Genomic DNA, 21,347 nt, shown 5'->3' with positions numbered 1-21,347 from the left:
ATTCAGTATGTTTTGCAGCGGGTAGAATGTAGTAACTGCTAAAAAAAAAAAAAAATTATTTATTCAACAAAAAACACGATGACTATTGAACTACTCAGCACATTATTATTATTATATTTTTTCTGAGACAGAGTCTCGCTCTGTCACCCAGGCTGGAGTGTAGTGACATGATCTCGGCTCACTGCAACCTCCACCTCCTGAGTTCAAGCGATTCTCCTGCCTCAGCCTCCTGACTAGCTGGGATTACAGGCATGCGCCACCACACCCAGTTAACTTTTGTATTTTTAGTAGAGATGGGGTTTCACGATGTTGGCCAGGCTGGTCTCAAATTCCCAGCCTCAGGTGCAGCCTGCCAAAGTGCTGGGATTACAGACATGAGCCACTGCGCCCAGCCATTAATGGTATTTTTACATATATTACCTGTATGTTTCCAGTACTACTTTGACCAGATGGGATAGTTCCTTCATGGCAGTGTGGGCTGTTCTTGCGAGGCTCTCTGGTGTTCTCTCCCATTGACTGTGGTTTAAGAAAAAATCTCTCCTTAAGATTTTTGTTGCTGTCTTCAACATCACCACATCCTCTTAGGTTTGATTCTTGGCTTTCCCCTAAATGCACACACTGAGACTGCTGTATAAGTTGTTGTATATCTGGGAGATTAGCAAAGGATGATCCTACTATTTGCATTAGGCTCATGAAGTTGATCTGTTGCAGCTTGAATAAAACGAAAATTGAAGCGATATTTTAAAATATAACAAAAAGAATCTAAAGAATCAGCAATAATCATCTGAGTATTCTACAATAGTCACACGTTTGTCTTAGTATCTGTGAGAATCATGAATGCTGAGCCGGAGGCACAGTCAGGGAAATTTTTTTTTTTTTAAAGGGAGAGGAAAAAAATGATAACTTCCTGTCAACCGGGCATATGAATACTCACTTGTGAATGAAACTTGGAACTATTTGTAAACAGTTTACAGTATTCAGTTTCCATAAACATCCCAGGGACCAAAGGAGTGGGATAAAGACAGATTCCCAGAATAGGCCGGGCACAGTGGCTCACGCCTGTAATCCCAGCACTTTGGGAGGCCGAGGTGGGCAGATCATGAGGTCAAGACATTGAGACCATCCTAGCCAACATGATGAAACCCCATCTCTACTAAAAATACAAAAATTAGCTGGGCGTGGTGGCACGTGCCTGTAGTCCCAACTACTTGGGAAGCTGAGGTAGGAGAATCGCTTGAACCAGGGAGGCGGAGGTTACACTGAGCCAAGATCGTGCCACTGCACTCCAGCCTGGTGACAGAGTATGACTCTGTCTACACACACAAAAAAAGAGATTCCCAGAATAAGTGTATTCTGGACAGTTTTCAGCAATGAGAAGAAAGCAATACACAGGTGAAGAGCAAGGAATTCCCTTGGAAACGCTGACTAGGTGAAAGTAAAGTCAGACACCAGTTGTCCCCAAACTTTGCTGCACATTACAATCACCTGAGAAGTATTTATAAGTCCCAATGACCAGGTCACTCTCTATCAATAATCGCAATGTCTGGGGATAGGAACCAGCATCTGTATTCATTAAGATGACTAGGTTATTTTAATGTCCAGAAAAGCTTGGGAAGCACTAGCACAGATATTGGCTTAGCTGGAACAGGAGATTTACAGCAGGGATAATGAAAAGATAGGCTAGTACAGAAGTTCTCAAACTTCGGCATGCATCAGAATTACCTGGAGGACTTGAACCACTCTGCTGATCCCTATCCCAAGTTTCTGATTCAACGGGTCTAGGATAGGGGCCTGAGAATTTGTATTTCCAACGTCTAAGTGATGCTGATACTACTTGTCCAGGCATCACACTTTGAGAACCACTAGACTTGTGAAAGTAAGGCAGGAAAGGAGGGAAGGTAAAGACTTCAAAGTGAAGTTTTTGAAGGCCAACAGAAGAATTTGCATTTGATAGAACAAACCAATAGGGAAACAGTGCAGGTTTTAAAAAATGTAGTTTTCTTTTAATTATAAAGTAAATACACACAGGAAAAAACAAATTTTAAAAATAAAATAAATATCATTCATAATTCTACCCTCAAAAATAATGAGCATTGACATTTTAGTATACTTCCTTTCTCTCGCTTACTCTCTCTCTCTTTATCTATCTATCTATCTATTCTATCTAAAAGACAAGGTCTCACCCTGGTACCCAGGCTGGAGTGCAGTGGACTGATCATAGCCCATTGTAACCTCAAACTCCTGGGCTCAAAGCATCCTCCAACCTCAGCCTGCCAAGTAGCTGAGACTAAAGGCATGTGCTACCATGCCTGGATAATGGTTTGCTTTTTGAGTTTTTGTTTGTTTGTTTGTTTGTTTTTGTAGAGATGAGGTCTTGCTATGTTGCCCAGGCTGGTCTCAAACTCCTGGCCTCAAGCAATCCTCCCACCTCAGCCACCCAAAGCACTAGGATTACAGGTATGAGCCACCTCTTATAAAATTTAAAAATATAAAGAGCCTGGATTCTTTCTATTTTTAAAACAAGATTGATATCATATATTATACAAATTTGTTCCTGAAATTTACTGAAGATTTTCAAACAGGTGACTAATATTATTAAAATAATACCTGAAGAAAGTGTCCTAGAAAATGCAAATAGAAGACAATGGAAGAATGAAACTAAGAATCTCAGGTTAGCCACTGCTATAGACATAGCAAGTGGCTATACCGACATATAGTATGGGCAAAAAATTCAAGAGGGCATAGTAAAACACTGGGTAAGGGTTGTGAAAGAAGGCAAAGATGACTTTTGAAGATAGTGATTCTTAATCTTTTGTGTGCATCAGAATTATCTGGATAATGTGTTACATATATAGGACAGTGACCAGTGAAGTCCCCAAGTAATCCATCTAACAGTTTGAGAGATGTCTCTAAAACATTAAGCTAGTACAATAGGTGGTGCTACTAAACAGAAAAGGGAAAGAAGGGACTAGGGAGAATAAGAATAAAAATCAGTTTCAGTAAGTTTCATGGGACAGGGGGACATGCTGAACAACTGTTCTCATCAATGCCCCTAAGTTCAAAGAGAAAATTAGTGCAGCCGGGCACGGTGGCTCACGCCTGTAATCCTAGCACTTTGGGAGGCCAAGGCAGGCAGATCACCTGAGGTCAGGAATTCGAGACCAGCCTGGCCAACATGGTGAAACTCCATCTTTACTAAAAATATAAAAATTAGCCAGGCAAGGTGGCACATGCCTATAATCCCAGCTACTCAGGAGGCTGAGGCAGGAGACGCTTGAACCTGGGAGGCAGAGGTTGCAGCGAGCCGAGATTGCGCTACTGCACTCCAGCCTGGGCAACAGAGTGAGACTCTGTCTCAAAAAATACAAATATAAAAAAATTTTTTAAAAAGAAAATTAGTGCCGAGAATCATCAATATGGAAATGGTATATATTACATCACACAAAAGGATATGGACGTGAATGTAGGACAAATGAGCAGAGGTTTAGATCTGAAGGAAACTAATGTTTCTAAAAAGGTAAATAATTAACCATTGTTGGTAAACAGAAAAAAAGGATAGCCAGGTATGATTACAGTCAAAGTGAACAGTAATTTGAAATGCAGCTGACAGTTTCAACTCAAGCACAAGAAATATGGATAAGAAATACGTGATAGTGTCAGCTGGAAAATAAGCCTTGGATACTTTTGAGTAGGAGCCCACTGATCTGGTTTGATTACTCCCCACCTCACTTTTGTGAGCAGCTGCATCCCAAAGAGCTCAGTAAAAATAGGTCATTCTGAGAAGTAGGTAGCTTAGCCTAGACCTCTGGGCCCTAGAGGTCTTTTTTTTCCTAGTAGAATTTTTTTTTCCTAGTAGAGTTTCCTAGCAGAGTCTCACTATGTTGCCCAAGCTGGTTTCAAACTCCTAGCCTCAAGCAATCCTCCTACCTTGACCTCGCAAAGTGCTGGGATTACAAACGTTAGCCACTGCACCCAACCAGTTATAAACATTTGAATGAAAAGTACCCAAAGCAGGGAAATGCTTGTGATATAATTTTAACTTGTCAATTTCTGGAAATCTATTAATATTTTAAAACCCTACATGTACACTATGTGTGGATTTACTTACTTATATAGAGATGTGCTTACCTGAACTAATTTAAACATTTCATCTTGCAGCATCTGCCTAACGGACTCTGAACAACCTGGTAACTGAGCCGTGCATTCATTTCTCTGGGTCTTCTGAGGTGCTGGAACAGGTGGTTGTGAAGCAACACTGACTCCACTTGATATCAGAAGTGGAACTGGGGAAGATTTGTCTTTATATGTAGAAATCTGTGCACTGTGTGGAAAGCATTTAAATAAAAAACATGCATTAATTGACAAAAAACAAATTGAATGTCTATGATCTGAATATTTTGATCCCACTTTTGTCTTCCAATATAAAGGTTATTCTGGTAGTTTTCTAGAAATTTAAACCCTAAAGCCTTTCTCTCTAGTGCCCGCCAGCCCTCCAGACACATTCGTCATCAGCTCAATTTTCATCTTTATTAAGGGATTGTCTAGTCAGTGATGGGCTCCTTCACAGGGTGTTGCAAACCCAAGAGCTGACATATATTTTACTTGCCTGGTCCCTGTGGACATCTGAATTTGAGACCTGTGGAATCATTCTGATTAGCTGTACAGACTTCATAATTTGTAATTTGGCTTAAAAATATGTTTTTGACTAAAATTAATGATCCAGCATAGAGTTAAGAAAACTAGGGAAAAAACAGATTTAAAAAACTTAATTCTAGGATCAGTAAACTACTGTTTATCATCATTAAATGTGAAACAATAGTACTGTGAACATTTCATTTCCAAGCAAACTTCAGAGTTTAAATGTATCATAAACCCTAATAAAAAATGCTTATTTACAAATAAAAATTAAGGATCAAAGCAAGGTGTTTAGGTTTTTTTTTTAAAAAAAACAAAATGACTGTTGGGGGATGACTCCTCAAACATAGCAGATACTTGGTTTTCTACATTTTATAAACTAAGCAAGGGAGCAGGCAGTTATCAGATTCAAACAGATCATTGTTTTCAAAAAAGAAAAGAACGTATTAAATTTCATATAGACTTATTTAGGTTTACACTCATTCCCATTTGGCAATATTTGCCTTTTATCGAGCATCTAACACACCCAATAAAAAAACTTTATTTGGCAAATTCACAAAAAATAGGCATTACAACTGATCTACCTTTTCCTTTTTTGCCAAAGTGAAAGCTTTGAGTGTTGCTCCTTGAGAATCATGTTTCTCACAGCTGCTGCCAGCCTCCACTGTCCCCAGCTTTTTTAGCTGGGTGACAAAGGAGTTAGTTGCCCAGTGACAGGGATCTGGAATCTAAAGAGTGAGCTGGAGCCAAAGAAGGTTTAGGAGGCACCCTCTGGCGACTGGGTTCCTGAAGTGTGATGGAAGGGGGCATGGGTTTCAGGCTGACCCCTCTAAAGCCACAAGGGGCTCCAGGGCTGTAGAGGTCCCCTTGGGCACAGGGTGGGTGCATTCATGCTTGAACAAGTCACTGGCACTCAAGAAGGCCTTGGGACAGTAGGGGCAGGTGTAGGGGTAAACTGAGCTGTAGGCTTCTATTTATGAATAGAAGCTGGATGTGCACGGCCCAGCCCAATCTCAGAAGCTCTTTAAACTGAGTGCAGCAAAAGGGCCAGATCTGGGTATGAGCACTCATGCAGACGCAACAACATTTTGTGAAGAAGGTCTCCTTGCACAAACAGATCTGCCCATTTTAAAACAACTTTATTGGGCTTTGCTTTCAACAGGTCTCAAGGAGATCGACTCTAACTATGAAAATTTTTTTCTGAGGTAAAGCTGTGCTATATTTTCCTATTTCGGTAAGATTTCTAAACACTAAGCACTCTGTTCAAAAGAACTGGATGAGTCTGTTCTATGAGAGAATTAAAAGCATTTCAAACACTACAAGAAATCAGTTAGAAGCTGAAAATGAGCAACAACTTCATCTTTCAATAATATATCACTACTTTTTTTCAGAAAAGACTGTTCTAACATGGTTCCTGTACAACTTTAAAATACAATCGCTAGTGGAAACTCAGTAATGAAAGATGTCAGATATGTGTGCTTATGCTGCTCTTTCAATGTTTTATGTTGCTTTCATTTATTTTCTTAGTTTTTAGTCAAAATGTAGCAATTGTTTCAAAAGTGGTACAGTTGGCATACTTTCACTCTGTGATTTGTAAAACACAACTATTTTTAAATGGTATAGTAGGCAAAACTTCTTTCCTAGAAATTTCTGAACTTGTATCTACTTGCATTGATTGAGGAGTGGTATGCTCAGGATGTGAAAAGGCTTCAATCACACTATCAATAAAAATTAACAGGTGATTAGGAAGCAAGATATTCTTTGCATTACCTAAGGTATGAGTGATCTATGCTCAGCCATCTAAGAGTCTAAACATCCTCTAATCTTCTATAATGTTTAGCTCATAATTACAATCTGTTTACATTTGTCTCCATAGCAATTAGTAACAGATGTAAGCAAAAGCAAAAAAATATGTCTGGATGACTTAAAACACCACTTAAATACTGCTGACTGCTCAGCAATGAAAACAAAAGAACCCAAAATGAGGGAACATGAGGTTAGTTAAGACCCAAATTTCACCTATAGAAGAGGGAGACACTATGCTCAGAACACTAGAGCCCATTGTCACATTTGAAACTGTAAAGAGGCTGGGCACGATGGCTCACGACTGTAATCCCAGCACTGTGGGAGGACAAGGCAGGTGGATCACCTGAGCTCAGGAGTTCGAGACCAGCCTGGGCGACATGGCGAATCCCATCTCTAAAAAAAAATACAAAAAATTAGCTAGGCGTGGTGGTGCGTACCTGCAGTCCCAGCTACTCGGGAGGCTGGGGCAGGAGGATGGCTTTATCCTGGGAGGTGGAGGTTGCAGTGAGCCAAGATTGCACCACTGCACTGTACCCTGGGAAACAGAGCCAGACCCTGTTTCCAAAAAAAAAAAAAAAAGGAAGAAAAGAAAAAAGAAACCATAAAGATTAGTGTTTGTCTTCTCTCCCTCTCTTCTTGGGTAATTTTCCGAAGGAATCATTTTTATGAATAGAAGTATCTAAATTACTTGCAAAGACCCATAGTATTAAATATATTCTTTTTAACTGTCCACAGAAAAACTAATAAAATTTGCATACTGAAAAGAAAAAGAAAATCTAATTATGTTGCCTTTTTTTTTTTTTTGAGACGGAGTCTTGCTCTGTCGCCCAGGCTGGAGTGCAGTGGCCCGATCTTGGCTCACTGCAAGCTCTGCCTCCCAGGGTCACACCATTCTCCTGCCTCAGCCTCCCAAGTAGCTGTAACTACAAGCGCCCGCCACCACACCCAGTTAATTTTTTGTATTTTTAGTAGAGATAGGGTTTCACCATGTTAGCCAGGATGGTCTCGATCTCTTGATCTTATGATCCACCCGCCTCGGCCTCCCAAAGTGCTGGGATTACAGGCATGAGCCACCACGCCTGGCCATGTTGCCTTTCTTATCTAAGGGAATTCTAAAATTCTAGAACTTCTAAAATTCTAAAGATTTAGAAATCATGTCCAAACTGCAACACATGAAAACTGCCTTCAGCTCTCCTTGAAGCAATAAGCTAGCCGGCAGTGTATGTGTACATCATAGCCCTAATGATTACTATACCCTAATGAATGGTATAGTAATCATCACAACAGCGAAAGATTTTATACATACATGAAATAATTCATAATGGTTCTTTATTTGATTCAATAAAAATGGAATAAGTATGAAAAGTGGTTCCCTACTTAGCAGCTAAATAAGCTTTGGCCTATTTACAACTTTATTTTGATAAGGCTGATAGTGATGAGAGAACAAAAGGCATTTTAGATATCATTATTTATTTCACTCTATCAATACACAGAAGTATAACATTTACCAAAAATCATTTTACCATAACTACGAACTGAAGTTACAGTTTCACTAGAAACACAATACCACCCTAAATCATGTATTGTAAATTATGAAGGAAAAAAGCTGAAAGCTTCACTGAGGTAACCAGTGACAATCACTGTCATACTTTTTTCCCCCTTACCCTTTTTGTTCAGTCGATTTTTCCTCCATATTTGTCTCCAGTGGTTCTTCCCTTTGACACTGAACCTCTTCTGTGAACTCCTGTTAAAATGAATAGTACCCAAAAAGAAAACAGGTAAAACAAATAGGTATTACTGCCTTAAGTATTTTGAGTCTCATATCAGCCACTTAACCAGAGTAACAACAGTCTACAACCAAGTGAGAAATCAAACAGTAAAATGTACTCCCAGTCCTGCTCTGACCTAATCTTTATACTGTGTGAATTGCCTCCAGTCTGTCACACTGGGCTATTGAGCATGCTAAGTTACAAAGACAAGATTGTGTCAGTAGACTAACACACTGTAAATTATATACACCTAACACTATATGATTATTCATTTCCCTGTAAAAACAACTATAAAACCAGGAAAAATGAATCCTTTTTAAAAGAATTGTTACAAGGCAGGCAGATCCACTTGAGGTCAGGAGTTCGAGATCAGCCTGGCCAACATGGTGATACTGTCTCTACAAAAAAATACAAAAAATTAGTCAGGCATGGTGGCACATACCTGTAGTCCTAGCTACTTGGGAGGCTGAGGCAGAATTGCTTGAACCTGGGAGGTAGAAGCTGCAGTTAGCCAAGATCACACCATTGCACTCCAGCCTGGGCAACAGAGCAAGACTGTCTCAAAAATAAAAATAAAAATAAAAAAGAATTGTTACAACAGATAGGGCATGGTGGCTCACACCTGTAATTTCAGCACTTTGAGAGGTTGAGGCTAGGAGTTCAAGACCCAGTCTCTACAAAAAAATGTTTTTTTAAAAAAATTACCTGGGCATAGCGGTGTGCACCTATAGTAAGACCCAGTTACTTGGGAGGCTGAGGCAAGAGGATGACTTTATTCCAGGAATTCCAGGCTGCAGTGAGCCATGATCGTGCCACTGCACTCCAGCTTTGGCAAAAGAGCAAGACCCTCATCTCAAAAAAAAAAAAAAACACACACAGAATTGTTACAACAATTGGAAATGTCTATGTTCCCCCTGGAAATTCAGTGTATAGAGTTTTGAGAAAAATAATACCAAAAAGTATATATATGTATAAAAAGTATACTACAGCTGAATTATACTTTTTTAATTTTTTCTTTTTTTTAAAGACAGGGTCTCATTCTGTTGCCCAGGCTGGAATGTAGTAGCACAATACAGCTCACTACAGCCTCAAACTCCTGGAGTCAAATGATCCTCTCACCTCAGCCTTCCAAGTAGCTGAGACTGCTACAGGTGCATGCCACCATGCCTGGCTATTTTTTAATTTTTTGTAGAGATGGAGTCTTGTTCTCTTGACCAGACTAGTCTAAAACTCCTGGCCTCAAGCAATCCTCCCACCTCAGCCTCCCAAAGTGCTGGGATTACAGGCATCAGTTGCCATGCTTGGCCATACTTCCATACTTCTTAAATAAAGGACACATTTGCTACTCTTGATTAAATAAATTTGCTAAAGCAGTTTATGACATGAAAATTTCATTGCCTGAAATTATTGGACATGTTACTACACTGTACTAGAATTTCAGGGAAAGAAAAATGCCACACAGCATGGCTATATTCTACAACCCATAGTGCATTTTTAAGAGCTAACCTTGCTTTGATATATTTAATAACAATGAATAAAAACATGTATAATTTAAACACTACACAAAACGAAAGATGAATAATTGTATCCACTATTTATTGACTTACTTCTTCTAACTGCTGTGGTAAAGTCGTCATGCAAATGGCAAGACTGGGACTTCTGAAACCTCCAACAGATTCTTCAATGTCTTCTAGCGATAAGTGAAGATGAAGAGAAAACTGATCATTAAAAAAATAAGCTATTGACTTTTTAGGGGGCTCAGGGAATATTACCAGAAACAATATAATGACAGAAATATTTTCTATCCTTTTTATAAAGACAGTCTTTGAAAACACCTAGAGTCTATTCCATCTTCATCAGGTAAATCCCAGATGAGCCTTGAGAGGCCTTATTATTCAGTATGTTTAACTCCACGTAGTGCTCTGCGAGTTTCTGTCTTAAGGAAGACTGCTGGGGAGAGGTTTATAGAGTTGCTTCATGGAAATTAACAGACCATAATAATTATATAAGCAGCACAAGAGGCCCAACAATTGCAAAAGAGCACCAACACAAAAATACCTTAGATCTTCTTGGTTTTATTAAAACCAAAATTAGAGTTAATATGCTCAATATTTCACAAATATTTAATTCTCTTAATTTTTTATTTTAGGCTACTGTAAACATACTAACTTAGGTATAAGACTAAATAAGTTATCTCAGATAATATTATTTACCAATTTCAAATTAATAAAGCCAAAAAAATAGATTATCTAAATGAACTGACCTTCATAGTCTGATATGTGCATATCCATTTCCTCTTCTGTAAATGCTTCTACTTCTAAAAGATTCTCATCAATATCTATAAATTCTTTTTTAGTATTATGAGTGACGGAAATAATATCATCATTGATTTCTTTTATATCAGGATTTTTTGCTTCAGTTGGCATTCTACTGAAAAAAATGCAGCAACTAAAATTACAACTATTCTTGGAGATAAAGAGCTAATTCAGTTTTGGGTTTTTTTTTTTTTTTTTTAAGATGGAGTCTCACCCAGGCTGGAGTGCAATGGCGCAATCTCGGCTTAATTCAGTTTTTTAAAAGCAAAGAACAAACTTTGGTTTCATATTTATAAAATCTTTCTTTAAAAAATTCTGATACATAGAAGCTCAGGTAAAGATTGTTCAGTAAATAACTAAACATCATAGTTTTTATTTACTCAAATGATTGGAATCATTTCAACTTATCTAAAATTATCATTCTCACAAAGGACTCTTCATGCTATAATGGCTTTTGCCTTGGTATTCAAAGCTATGTTACTCCTAGCATTGCTTCATATATAAAAATGGATGAAAGGATTAGTTCAACTTCTGATATGGGAAATAAATTGATAAAGGAATCTCTCAGGATGAATTAATTGCTCTCTCAGAAGATATAAGCTAGACCAAGAGGGAAGAAATACAATTTGCAATGAATTGTTAAAGCACCTCAGAAAGCTCACTGCCTGCTCCTCTACTTCAAAAAATGCTTATTCCTTTAACTTTCAAGGGTTTGATCTTCCCTTTAAGCCTAAACGCCATCAAACCACATGTCTTATATTGAAAAGAAGAGTATAATCAGCAACTTACTTCAAGATATTTTGACAAGATTTATTCTGACCATTTCTTTCCTCAGTTCCACCTGGAGTTGCTACTGCAACTGAACCGCCAGCATCTGATTTGCTCTCCCTCTCAATATTGGGTCCAATCTGACACCCAGTGTCACGATTCTCTACCATCTAAAGCAAACCATTTAAAGTATTTAGTATTTATTGAACCCTTTATTTTTCACCATATTTTAAAATTATTCATTCTTTCTACAGGAATTCTGAATAATCCTCTTATTCACTTATCAAATATTTACTGCATTTCTACAACTCAATACTTGTTGCTGAAGCAATGATCAAGTCTTTATTCTAACTGGAAAAAGCAAATCTGACTACCTAAATAGTATTCAAAAGAAATCAGCCTTACAAATTTGTAAGGCATATTGTCATTGTTTTCAGACCACAAAACAGTGGCAAAAAAATTATAATATTCTCATTTCATTCCCTTTGCTATATCATAAAGACATTCAGTAGTTATTTCAAAATGACATAGTAGACAAAAATACATGCAGCTAAAAACACAAGGTACGTATCCCTTTTGTCTCACTTAAAATTTCCATATACATTACCTAGAAATACACATTTCAAGGATGACCAATATCACAGTATCATATAAACTGTATATACCTTATGATAACAATCTCCAGGAAAAAAAAGGACTAGTGTAGTGGCTCCCACCTGTAATCCCAACATTTTGAGAGCCCAAGGCGGGAAGGTCACTTGAGCCCAGGAGTTTGAGACCAGCTTGGGTAACAAAGGGAAACCCTGTCTCTATAAAAAATTTAAAAATTAGCCAGGCATAGTGGCATGAGCCTGTGGTCCCAGCTGCTTGGAAGATTCAAGTGGAAGGATCACTTGAGCCCAGGAGGTCGAGGCTACAGGCAGCTGTGATCCTAAGACTGCACTCCAGCCTGGGTGATAAAGCAAGATTCTGGACCAGGCGCAGTGGCTCACACCTGTAATCCCAGCACTTTGGGAGGCCAAGGAGGGCAGATCACAAGGTCAGGAGTTTGAGACCACCCTAGCCAATATGGTGAAACCCCATCTCTACTAAAAAATACAAAAATTAGTCAGGCGTGGTGGTGCACGCCTGTAGTCCCAGCTACTCGCAAGGCTGAGGCAGAAGAATCGCTTGAATCCAGGAGGCGGAGGCTGCAGTGAGTTGAGATCACGCCACTGTACTCCAGCCTGGGTGACAGAGTGAGACTCCATCTCAAAAAAAAAACAAAAAAACAAAACAAAACAAAAAGCAAGAGTCTGTCTCAAAAAATAAAAAGTAAAAAATAAAAGAAAACAAATTCACATATTCACATACACACACACAGGCACACACACACATTCACATCCTTCAGCCTAGAATAAACTACTTCGGAATAAAAGCACTTGCCATTGACTAGGGAAGAAAGAATAGTTAATTAAACACTAACTCCTCTACTGACTCTCAACTGCTTTTCTGTGTTTGGTTCTCCAACCTCTTCTGGCCTGAGAGTATAAGAAAAACGATCCCCTAATGGACTTGATGAGACATCAGTAATTAAAACTAGAGAGCCACCTAGTCCTTCTTCATCTGAACCAAAACCTGAAACTGAAAGGAGAAATAATATAAGTGTAATACCACTTGTAATATCACTTAAAATTATCTCCTTCCCTTTTTTCTTTTTTATAAATACACATAAAACTTCAAAACCTCACAGCTTCTCTGAAAGCACTTTATTGTTAAGAATTAAAGGAACCACTGGAAGAAAAAAATAGGAGATACTGATTATAATCAACATTGTCATTAATTTTCTATTATTTAATGATTCTTTAATAGATGGGAAATGTAAACATAGTTTTAATCTAAAATGAGAGTTTTCATTTGTAAGTAATAAACAATTGATACGCTTACCTTAATAATGGCATTTTTTGCCTTATATGTAGCAAAATAGGGTTGTTCCAAAAGCCGTAACGATGTAAGAATGGCAGCTGTAGAGGTCTTTACACGAATTACTGGACTGTACTCAGAGGATGACTCAGTTATACCAGAATCACAGAGTAGCCTTCTATTAGACCACTTTATCATCCATTCCAGCAGTCTTCCTATATTGCCAAATGTGTTTAGTGCTAAAGGAAGATCTTCTTGAGGGTTAATATCATTGCACTGAATAGCTTTGAAAATACATCTTCTAGTTTTAATGGACTTGGGAGTCCAAAAAATGTGGTTTGATGATCTCTGGATTAGACATTTCTCTCTAGTGTCATCTTGTATTTTGTAAATTGACTTTTGTTTTAAACCAAATAATCCACTCATTCCTTCATTCTTATTGACTTCATTCGAAGGATATTGTAAAAAAGGTTTGATCCCTTGATTAACCAGTACTGATGATGAAAGTTTCTGGTTTTCTAAATGCATGCCAGATTCATCATTTAAAGAGGATGATTTTTCTGATTCATCGGACTCAGGAGCAACAATAAAGCAAGAACCAGCTCTAAACACATTCTGGCTTTTAGTTTTGCTCTGACGTCGTTTTAATGTTGTATGTACATCAAAAAGTAAAGAATTAAGTTCATGTTCTCTAAGCTTTCCAGAAAAACTAGTTAGAAATGGAATGCCAGCATCCCTGGAATAAGGTAGGTCTCTTTCAAGAATGTAACTCAAAAACAGATCAAGGAATTTAATATATTCATCATCATCACGTTCAAATTCCCAAACACCTATTACAGGAAGTGTATTTTGTGATAACTTTTCATGATCTTCTTTCTTTGTAGGATTTTCTTTCTGATTACACATTTTCTTTTTATCAGTGGGCTTATCAATCGATGTTAATTCCATGTGATTTGGGGCATTTCTATAGCAAAAAAATAAAATAAGACAAAATTAAAGATCATTTAATCACTAAAACTGATCTTAGAATTGACATGAAAAATTCTCTCCAATGATTAAGTCATGTATATTTTGTGTGCCTCAATTACCTACATTTCAAACGAGGGAGTGGGACTAAATGATTTCTAAGTGTTCTCAAGGGTGGGACATTTCTACTATGAGATAAAAAAAAATTAATATCAAAAGGGAAAATTTGTATTAGAAGAGATTAAAATGTGTCCACAGAAATTTCACTATAAAAGAACATGAATGATTTTTCTGTGGGTAAAAGAAATAGCCCTCTAATGGGTCAGATTTTAGGAATACAAAGTCAACAAAAACTCCAAGCCACTGATATACAACAAAATTTAGGATTTCTTGTTTCTCTCTTACATCTGCCCGCTCAGCTCCCCTAATACCAGGTGTAATAAGCAAGACTGTCCTCTTTTGTTTTACCACACAAAAACTGGGAACTTTTCCTAAACACTTTTAGCTGCTATGAAACCTGTTGGGCGGACACCTTAACTGCCCAACCACAATTCGTTTTAAATGCTTCTCTCAACATGGTTCTGAGGGCAGAACACAGATCCTTAGTTCCCTCAGTAAGAGAACAGGTGTTGGCCACCTGGGCTGAAAGCATCCCATCCTTTTTGAGGCAATTTCCTTCCCTGAAATATTTCCCTTAAAAATATTAAGGAAATTTAAGGAAAAAATTTCCTTAAAAATAATATGGCTAACTCAGTAACCTCAAACTATTTAAGTCTAAAGATTACTTAAAAAAACTGAAAGTCCTCCAGTGAAGTGTAGAATTTCATCTACTCCTTTGATTTTATAATTTCAGATGGTAAAATTATTTCACATATCAATAATACTTGAAGTAAATTTTCGAATGTATAGTCTCATTTTATACTCCTAATATTCTTATGAGTGCACTTATCATTCATATTATTAATAGTGCAATCAGTGAGGGTTGCTGGGACCAGAAATCAGCTCATCAGATGCCTGAAAGCTACTTTTCAAAGGAAGTGAATGCCTGTGATTAAAAGATCTCAGTTGTACCTTTGATAGATATTTATCCTACTTTTTTCTTCAACCGACAAAGCTTCAGAGAACGTATCTGCATCACTGTGAACCACAGAATCCCCCAGTTCTGTGAGTGTACTTCTGCTCAAACTAGTCCCCAGGGAATATCTGTCAAAACCTGGAGCCTCATCTGATTTCTCTTCTTCAGTTGGTTCCCATATGTTCACTTCAAAAGAGCCTATATTTCTCTGCACACGTTTTAGAGCTTTCACCCTCACTTTCTGGATAGAATGCATGACAACAGACATCATTTCCTCAGTCTGGGGTCCTGGAAAGAAAAGAATAAAAAGTCTTAGTGTTCATTAAAATGTTTCAATTCGAGACATAGGAGACCCAACTCTGGTCCCTCCTGGGGACAAGAAACCTAACTGATGACTAAGGCTTATTTCCACATTCTTACTGGTCATGTTTTCTTCAGTATTTACTGGAAAGTTATTTTAAAGTAGAACTGCAGAAGCTGAAGAAGATCCATTAAAGAACACAATAAAAGAGACAGAACCTAGACCTCATGAAGAAAAAGTATGCCCTGGAAAAAAACTTTAAGTCATTTAACTGTTTGAAAACTCAGAAGGATAATTATAGTTAATAAAAAGAATAACTAATGTTTTTTCCATTCTCACATAGAGAGTAAGATAAAATGAGGATAATTCTAGCCAAAAAAATCAAGGATATTTTTCTTACTATAAGTAATAAGAAATAATAGCAAGGGAAGGTTTTCAAGGCTGCCTATAGAAACATTTTAAAACATTATTTAATACATAAACAGAGTATGTTAGAGGATGTCAAAAAAAGTATTAAGAAAAATACAAGTCACAAATACAATATATTAATAGAGTAATACAAAATCACTGGACATACCTAGACTTAAATACTGAATTATAGTTCTAAAAAGCAGGGTAATTTTAATTCTTTAAAAATTCCGCAACATTGTAAATGTACTTAATGTCAATGAATTGCATATTTTAAATGGCTAAAATGGTAAATTTTATATTACATGTATTTTACCACAATGAGAAATGTGTGTATTCTAATTTTGAAGAACAAAATTAGAAGCATAAATAACCATAAAGGGAAATTACTTGTTTTCAACAAATACTTGCAATATACAAAGCACTATATGCTCATTTTATATTATCTTACTTAATCCTCTCTGAATACACATCATAAAGCAGGTAATACTATGCCCACTTTACAAATAAAGATATGAGGCTCAGAGAGACTGAGCAACTTGCCTAAGATCACACAGTTACTGACTGACATGGGCCGAAGTCAGCTTCATCTGGTTCCAAAGCAAGAGATTAGTCTTTCTGCAATGGAGAAATGTTTCTACCTTCTCATACTCCTATCTCAAGGAAGAGGCAAAAATGCATAGACACATAAGCAACAGTAAATAAATATTTTCAAAACAAAAAGGGAATCTTCCGCAATTTATCTATTAGCTATGTGAGAAGCAACAAATAATACCTTTCACAATACAGTGTCTGAGTCTCTGGTGAAGAGAGTGATATTTGTCTCTTAAAGGAACCCTCACGTCCTCAGGATAGGGAAATGCTTTCACGAAAATTTCTGCTACCTTCAGAAAAAAAATTGTTTAAGTTTTATGAGAAACATCATTCTTTTTTTTTCTTCCATTCCACAAATATTTTAACTCAAAATATAAATGCACATTTCTTACTAATCTTTTGAAGTCAGGTCAAAGCCTCTCTCTGAGCATCTGTCTGCTAATAGGAGTTTAGTATCAACTTACTTTTTTATTTTAAAATATATAATTGACAAAAACTGTGTATATTCAAGGTGTACAATGTGATGATTTAATATACGTATACATTCTGTGCTGATTTTCATAGTTAAATTAATTAGCACATCCATCAATACACACATTTACTATTGAATTATCCTCCCTTATTAAATTTCAGGTAAACAATACACTACGATTAACTATAGTCACTACATTGTACATTGGATCCCTAGAACTTATTCATCTTATAACTGAAAGGTTGTACCCTTTGACCAAGATCTCCCCATTTCCACCACATCCCCAGCCTCTGACAACCACCATTCCACTCTCTGCTTCCGTGAGTTTAAAAGTTTTATATTCCACACATAAGTGAGGTCCTACAGTATTTATCTTTTTGAACCCAGAAGATACTATGCTAAGTGAAATAAGCCAAAGAAAGGCAACATCATCCTTAATTAAAATTAAATAAAAATATTTTAAAGTCCCTGATTCTGATGTAGTTTACTTTCACCTACAAACACATTACCTTTCTGATTGGTGGCAGTTCTCCAATAAGGCTCAAAATTATATCCTGAGTAAGTTCTTCCATATTAAAAAACCGAGAGAAAGGCAGCATTCTATAAGCCCATTCCACGGCACTAAGACAGTGCTCAATCATACAAGAATCAAACTCCACTTCAAGGTCCTAAAAGGATATTGAAAAACATTCATTTCCTTTTTAGTTTAGAAGGTAGACCAGAATGAGTTCAAAAGAAAGTTTTGCTACAAACAATAAAATCTTCTTTTAAACAATAATTTCCCAAGTAATGTGTGTTCATTTTTATTATTTTTGCCCTGGTAAATACCTTTTCTCCTTTTACATTTTCTCTTGCTTTCTGATATTGCCTGCAACTATAGGATAACTTATCACGGATATGCAGCATCCAACACAGAGCACAAAGTTCTCTGAAGCAAACTAAAGCAGGAACACAAATATGAAAGAAAATCATATGAGTATGTACATTAATATTATAACAACTCCACCTCTGCTGATCATTTTTTCCAAAATAAAGGTCTTTATTTCATTAATTATAAAACGAATACATGCTCACTGTAAATTTATATAAAAGTCCTTATTTAAAAGTCATGGAGGGGCCAGGCGCAGTGGCTCACGCTTGTAATCCCAGCACTTTGGGAGGCCGAGGTGGGCCGATCACGAGGTCAGGAGATCGAGACCACGGTGAAACCCCATCTCTACTAAAAATACAAAAAATTAGACGGGCGTGGTGGCGGGCGCCTGTAGTCCCAGCTACTCGGAGAGGCTGAGGCAGGAGAATGGCACGAACCCGGGAGGTGGAGCTTGCAGTGAGCCAACATTGCGCCACTGCACTCCAGCCTGGGTGACAGAGTGAGACTCCATCTCAAAAAAAAATAAATAAAAGTCATGGAGATTGACTTATAAGTCACTAACAGATATTCATTTATGTTTAAACATTTTTAATACTAAAAACAATTTCTAATAGCAAATAATTTATTAAAAGCAATACAAGTACACAAAGATATATAAAATCATACTATGCTGCTTTGCAACTAGCTTTTTTTCACCTACTATATCTTAGATATCTTTTCATCTGGTAATATACTGTCTTCTTGTTGCCAATATGGTGTTCCATTGTATGGAGCATCAGGATTTAACTATACACAACGCACAGGCTCACAATCCAGCTATCAAAACAAGTTTTCACTCTTCTGCTAATCTTAAATTTCTATTATAGTTAACATGTGACCAATTAAGCGAAAACCATCTCATGTTCTATGGTTAATAGGACCTTTTCAACGGGGTGGTGTAGGCTCTGTAGACAGAGCAAGACCTTGTCTCCGAGCTACTTGGACACCTGAGGTGGGAGGATCATTTGAGCCCAGGAGTTTGAGATCAGCCTCCATGCTGGCATGGATGTGGTGAAGAGGAAACACTTTTACACTGCTGGTGAAAACATAAACTAGTACAACCACTATGGAAAACAGTGTGAAGATTCCTTAAAAAACTAAAAGTAGATCTACCATTTGATCCAAAAATCCCACTACTGGGTATCTACCCAGAAGAAAAGAAATTATTATATGAAAAAGACACTTGCACACACTTCTTCCTAACAGCACAATAGCAAGACTGTCTCTGGAAAAAGAAAAATATAGGAACTTTTCCTTTGGAGGAAGAAAGATAATACTCTAAAATTTAGCATTCATTCATTTATGCCTTAATTGTTTATTTTTACTTATTTTACTATGATTTTTTTTTTTTGAGATGGAGTCTTGCTCTATCTTGCCCAGGCTGGAGTGCAGTGGTGCGATCTTGGCCTCCACCTCCCAGGTTCAAGCAATTCTCCTGTCTCAGCCTCCCAAGTACCTGGGACTACAAGCGTGTGCCACCATACCCGGCTAATTTTGTATTTTTAATAGAGACAGGGTTTCACCATGTTGGCCAGGCTGGTCTCAAACTTCTGACTTCAGGTAATCCACCTGCCTTGGATTACAGGCATAAGCTACCACACCCAGCCTATGCCTTAATTTTTTAAATAAGCCTTATTTTTACAATAAACTGACTTTTATATTAGTAGTCAGTGTTTTCATTTTCTTTAGGGAGCTATTTAATATGTTTTTTAAAATAAATATTACAAAGTCAAAAAGAACAGTCTGACATTATGGAAAGTGGGCAGAAAGCAGCTCTTCTATACATTCTATTCATCCCAATAATGAGAGAGGATGGTGGGTACACGGCCCCAGGGGGACTATCAGGGTCTCCGATGAGCATTTTCACACTACAGCCCACCCCACACATCAGATTCTCATAGATTCTGCCAGGGGAGCATGGCCCAATCTTTTGAGAAAGGCATCATTACTGACAGATGTGTTTCATTATTTCATATTTCACAGGCAAGCTGGGATAGAACTAAGGCCAAGAACTAGCAAGATACAGTGCAGCAACATACTAAACAGCGACTCATCTAAAAACATCCTTTATCTGTGTTTTTCAGACTGTGGATTACAACCTATTATTAGTTACTAGGCTATATCAATTCAGTGAGTCTCAATCATCTTTTTAAAGTAGAATACAACAGAATATATCAAGCGTGCATTGCAGCCGGGTGCAGTGGCTCACGCCTGTAATCCCAGCACTTTGGGAGGACAAGGTGGGTGTATCACCTGAGGTCAGGAGTTCGAGACCAGCCTGGTCAACCTGGTGAAACCCCATCTCTACTAAAAATACCAGAATTAGGTGGGCGTGGTGGTGTGCACCTGTAATCCCAGCTACTTGGGAGGCTGAGGCAGAAGAATCATTTGAACCAGGGAGGTGGAGATTGCAGTGAGCCGAGATCACGCCATTGCACTCCAGCCTGGGTGACAGAGATTTTGTCTCAAAAAAAAAAAAAGAAAAAGAAAAGAAGAGTGCATTGCACACAGTAAGAGTAAAGGTAGTTCATTAAATTTTCATTCCAACTTCATACAGGTGTGTGCATGTATTACCTTGCTATAAAATCTGCACTTATTTTAAATCATGGTCAAAAATGTTTGAATACCAAAAAGATGTAATCAACTGAAACCAGAATAGAACGGGTTCTACTAGACAAATGATCTAGTTTCCACAATAAATAAAGGGCATGAAAAAGAATGCGGGCAAGGAAACTTTTATAGATTAAGATAGACTTATAGGCCAGGCATGGTAGCTCCTGCCTGTAATCCCAGCACTTTGGGAGGTCAAGGTAGGATTGCTCGAGCCCAGGAGTTCTAGACCAGCTTGGGCAAAAAAGTGAGGCCCTGTCTTTATGAAAAAATGAAAAAAAAAAAAAATTAACCAGGCCTAGTGGTGCACACCTGTAGTCCCAGCTACTCACGAGGCTGAGGTAGAAGGATCATTTGAACCTGGGAGGTCAAGGCTGCAGTGAGTTATGATCACACTATAAAAAGAGAAAGATTTATATATCAACCAAAATGCAATGTGTGGTGGACCTTGATTGGATAGAGATTTTTTAAAAAACTATAGAAAAGACATATTTGGGATTATCAAGTAAATTTAAACATGGGATAGATAATATAGTCAGATGCCACATAACGGCATTCAGGTCAATGACAGACTGCATATACTATGGTGCGCCCATAAGATTATAATGGAGCTGAAAAATTTCTGTCACCTAGAGACATCATGACATCATAGTCCACACATTACTCAGGTGTTTATGGTGACAACTGTGTAAACACACCTACTGCACTGCGAATCATATAAAATCTAGCCCATACAATTATATACAGTACATAATACTTGATAATAATAAACAACTATTACTGGTTTATGTATTTACTATACTATGCTTTTTATTG

General features: G+C 37.4%; 1 protein-coding gene across 6 annotated transcripts in view; it reads right to left on the bottom strand.

Annotated features, from left to right (window-relative positions):
* The window catches only part of CPLANE1 (ciliogenesis and planar polarity effector complex subunit 1), a 142,527-nt gene that overhangs the window by 62,919 nt on the left and 58,261 nt on the right, over positions 1-21,347 (bottom strand). For 3 of the 6 annotated variants that reach the window (XM_055245869.2, XM_063619558.1, XM_063619559.1), the window contains exons 22-32: positions 17,840-17,949; positions 17,521-17,679; positions 16,721-16,829; positions 15,233-15,524; positions 13,220-14,159; positions 11,315-11,463; positions 10,474-10,640; positions 9,818-9,900; positions 8,106-8,185; positions 4,129-4,321; positions 421-711 (exon numbers count right to left, since the gene is read on the bottom strand). In XM_055245869.2, coding sequence (XP_055101844.1) covers positions 421-711; positions 4,129-4,321; positions 8,106-8,185; positions 9,818-9,900; positions 10,474-10,640; positions 11,315-11,463; positions 13,220-14,159; positions 15,233-15,524; positions 16,721-16,829; positions 17,521-17,679; positions 17,840-17,949 — 2,573 coding nt within the window. The remainder of the gene's footprint in view (positions 1-420; positions 712-4,128; positions 4,322-8,105; positions 8,186-9,817; positions 9,901-10,473; positions 10,641-11,314; positions 11,464-13,219; positions 14,160-15,232; positions 15,525-16,720; positions 16,830-17,520; positions 17,680-17,839; positions 17,950-21,347) is intronic. The other 3 variants (XM_055245870.2, XM_063619556.1, XM_063619557.1) reach the window with 3 other exon arrangements.

The sequence above is a fragment of the Symphalangus syndactylus genome, chromosome 16 (genome assembly GCF_028878055.3).
Source record: "Symphalangus syndactylus isolate Jambi chromosome 16, NHGRI_mSymSyn1-v2.1_pri, whole genome shotgun sequence".
Taxonomy (NCBI): Eukaryota; Metazoa; Chordata; class Mammalia; order Primates; family Hylobatidae; genus Symphalangus; species Symphalangus syndactylus.
This window is presented reverse-complemented; position numbering and strand designations above follow the sequence as displayed.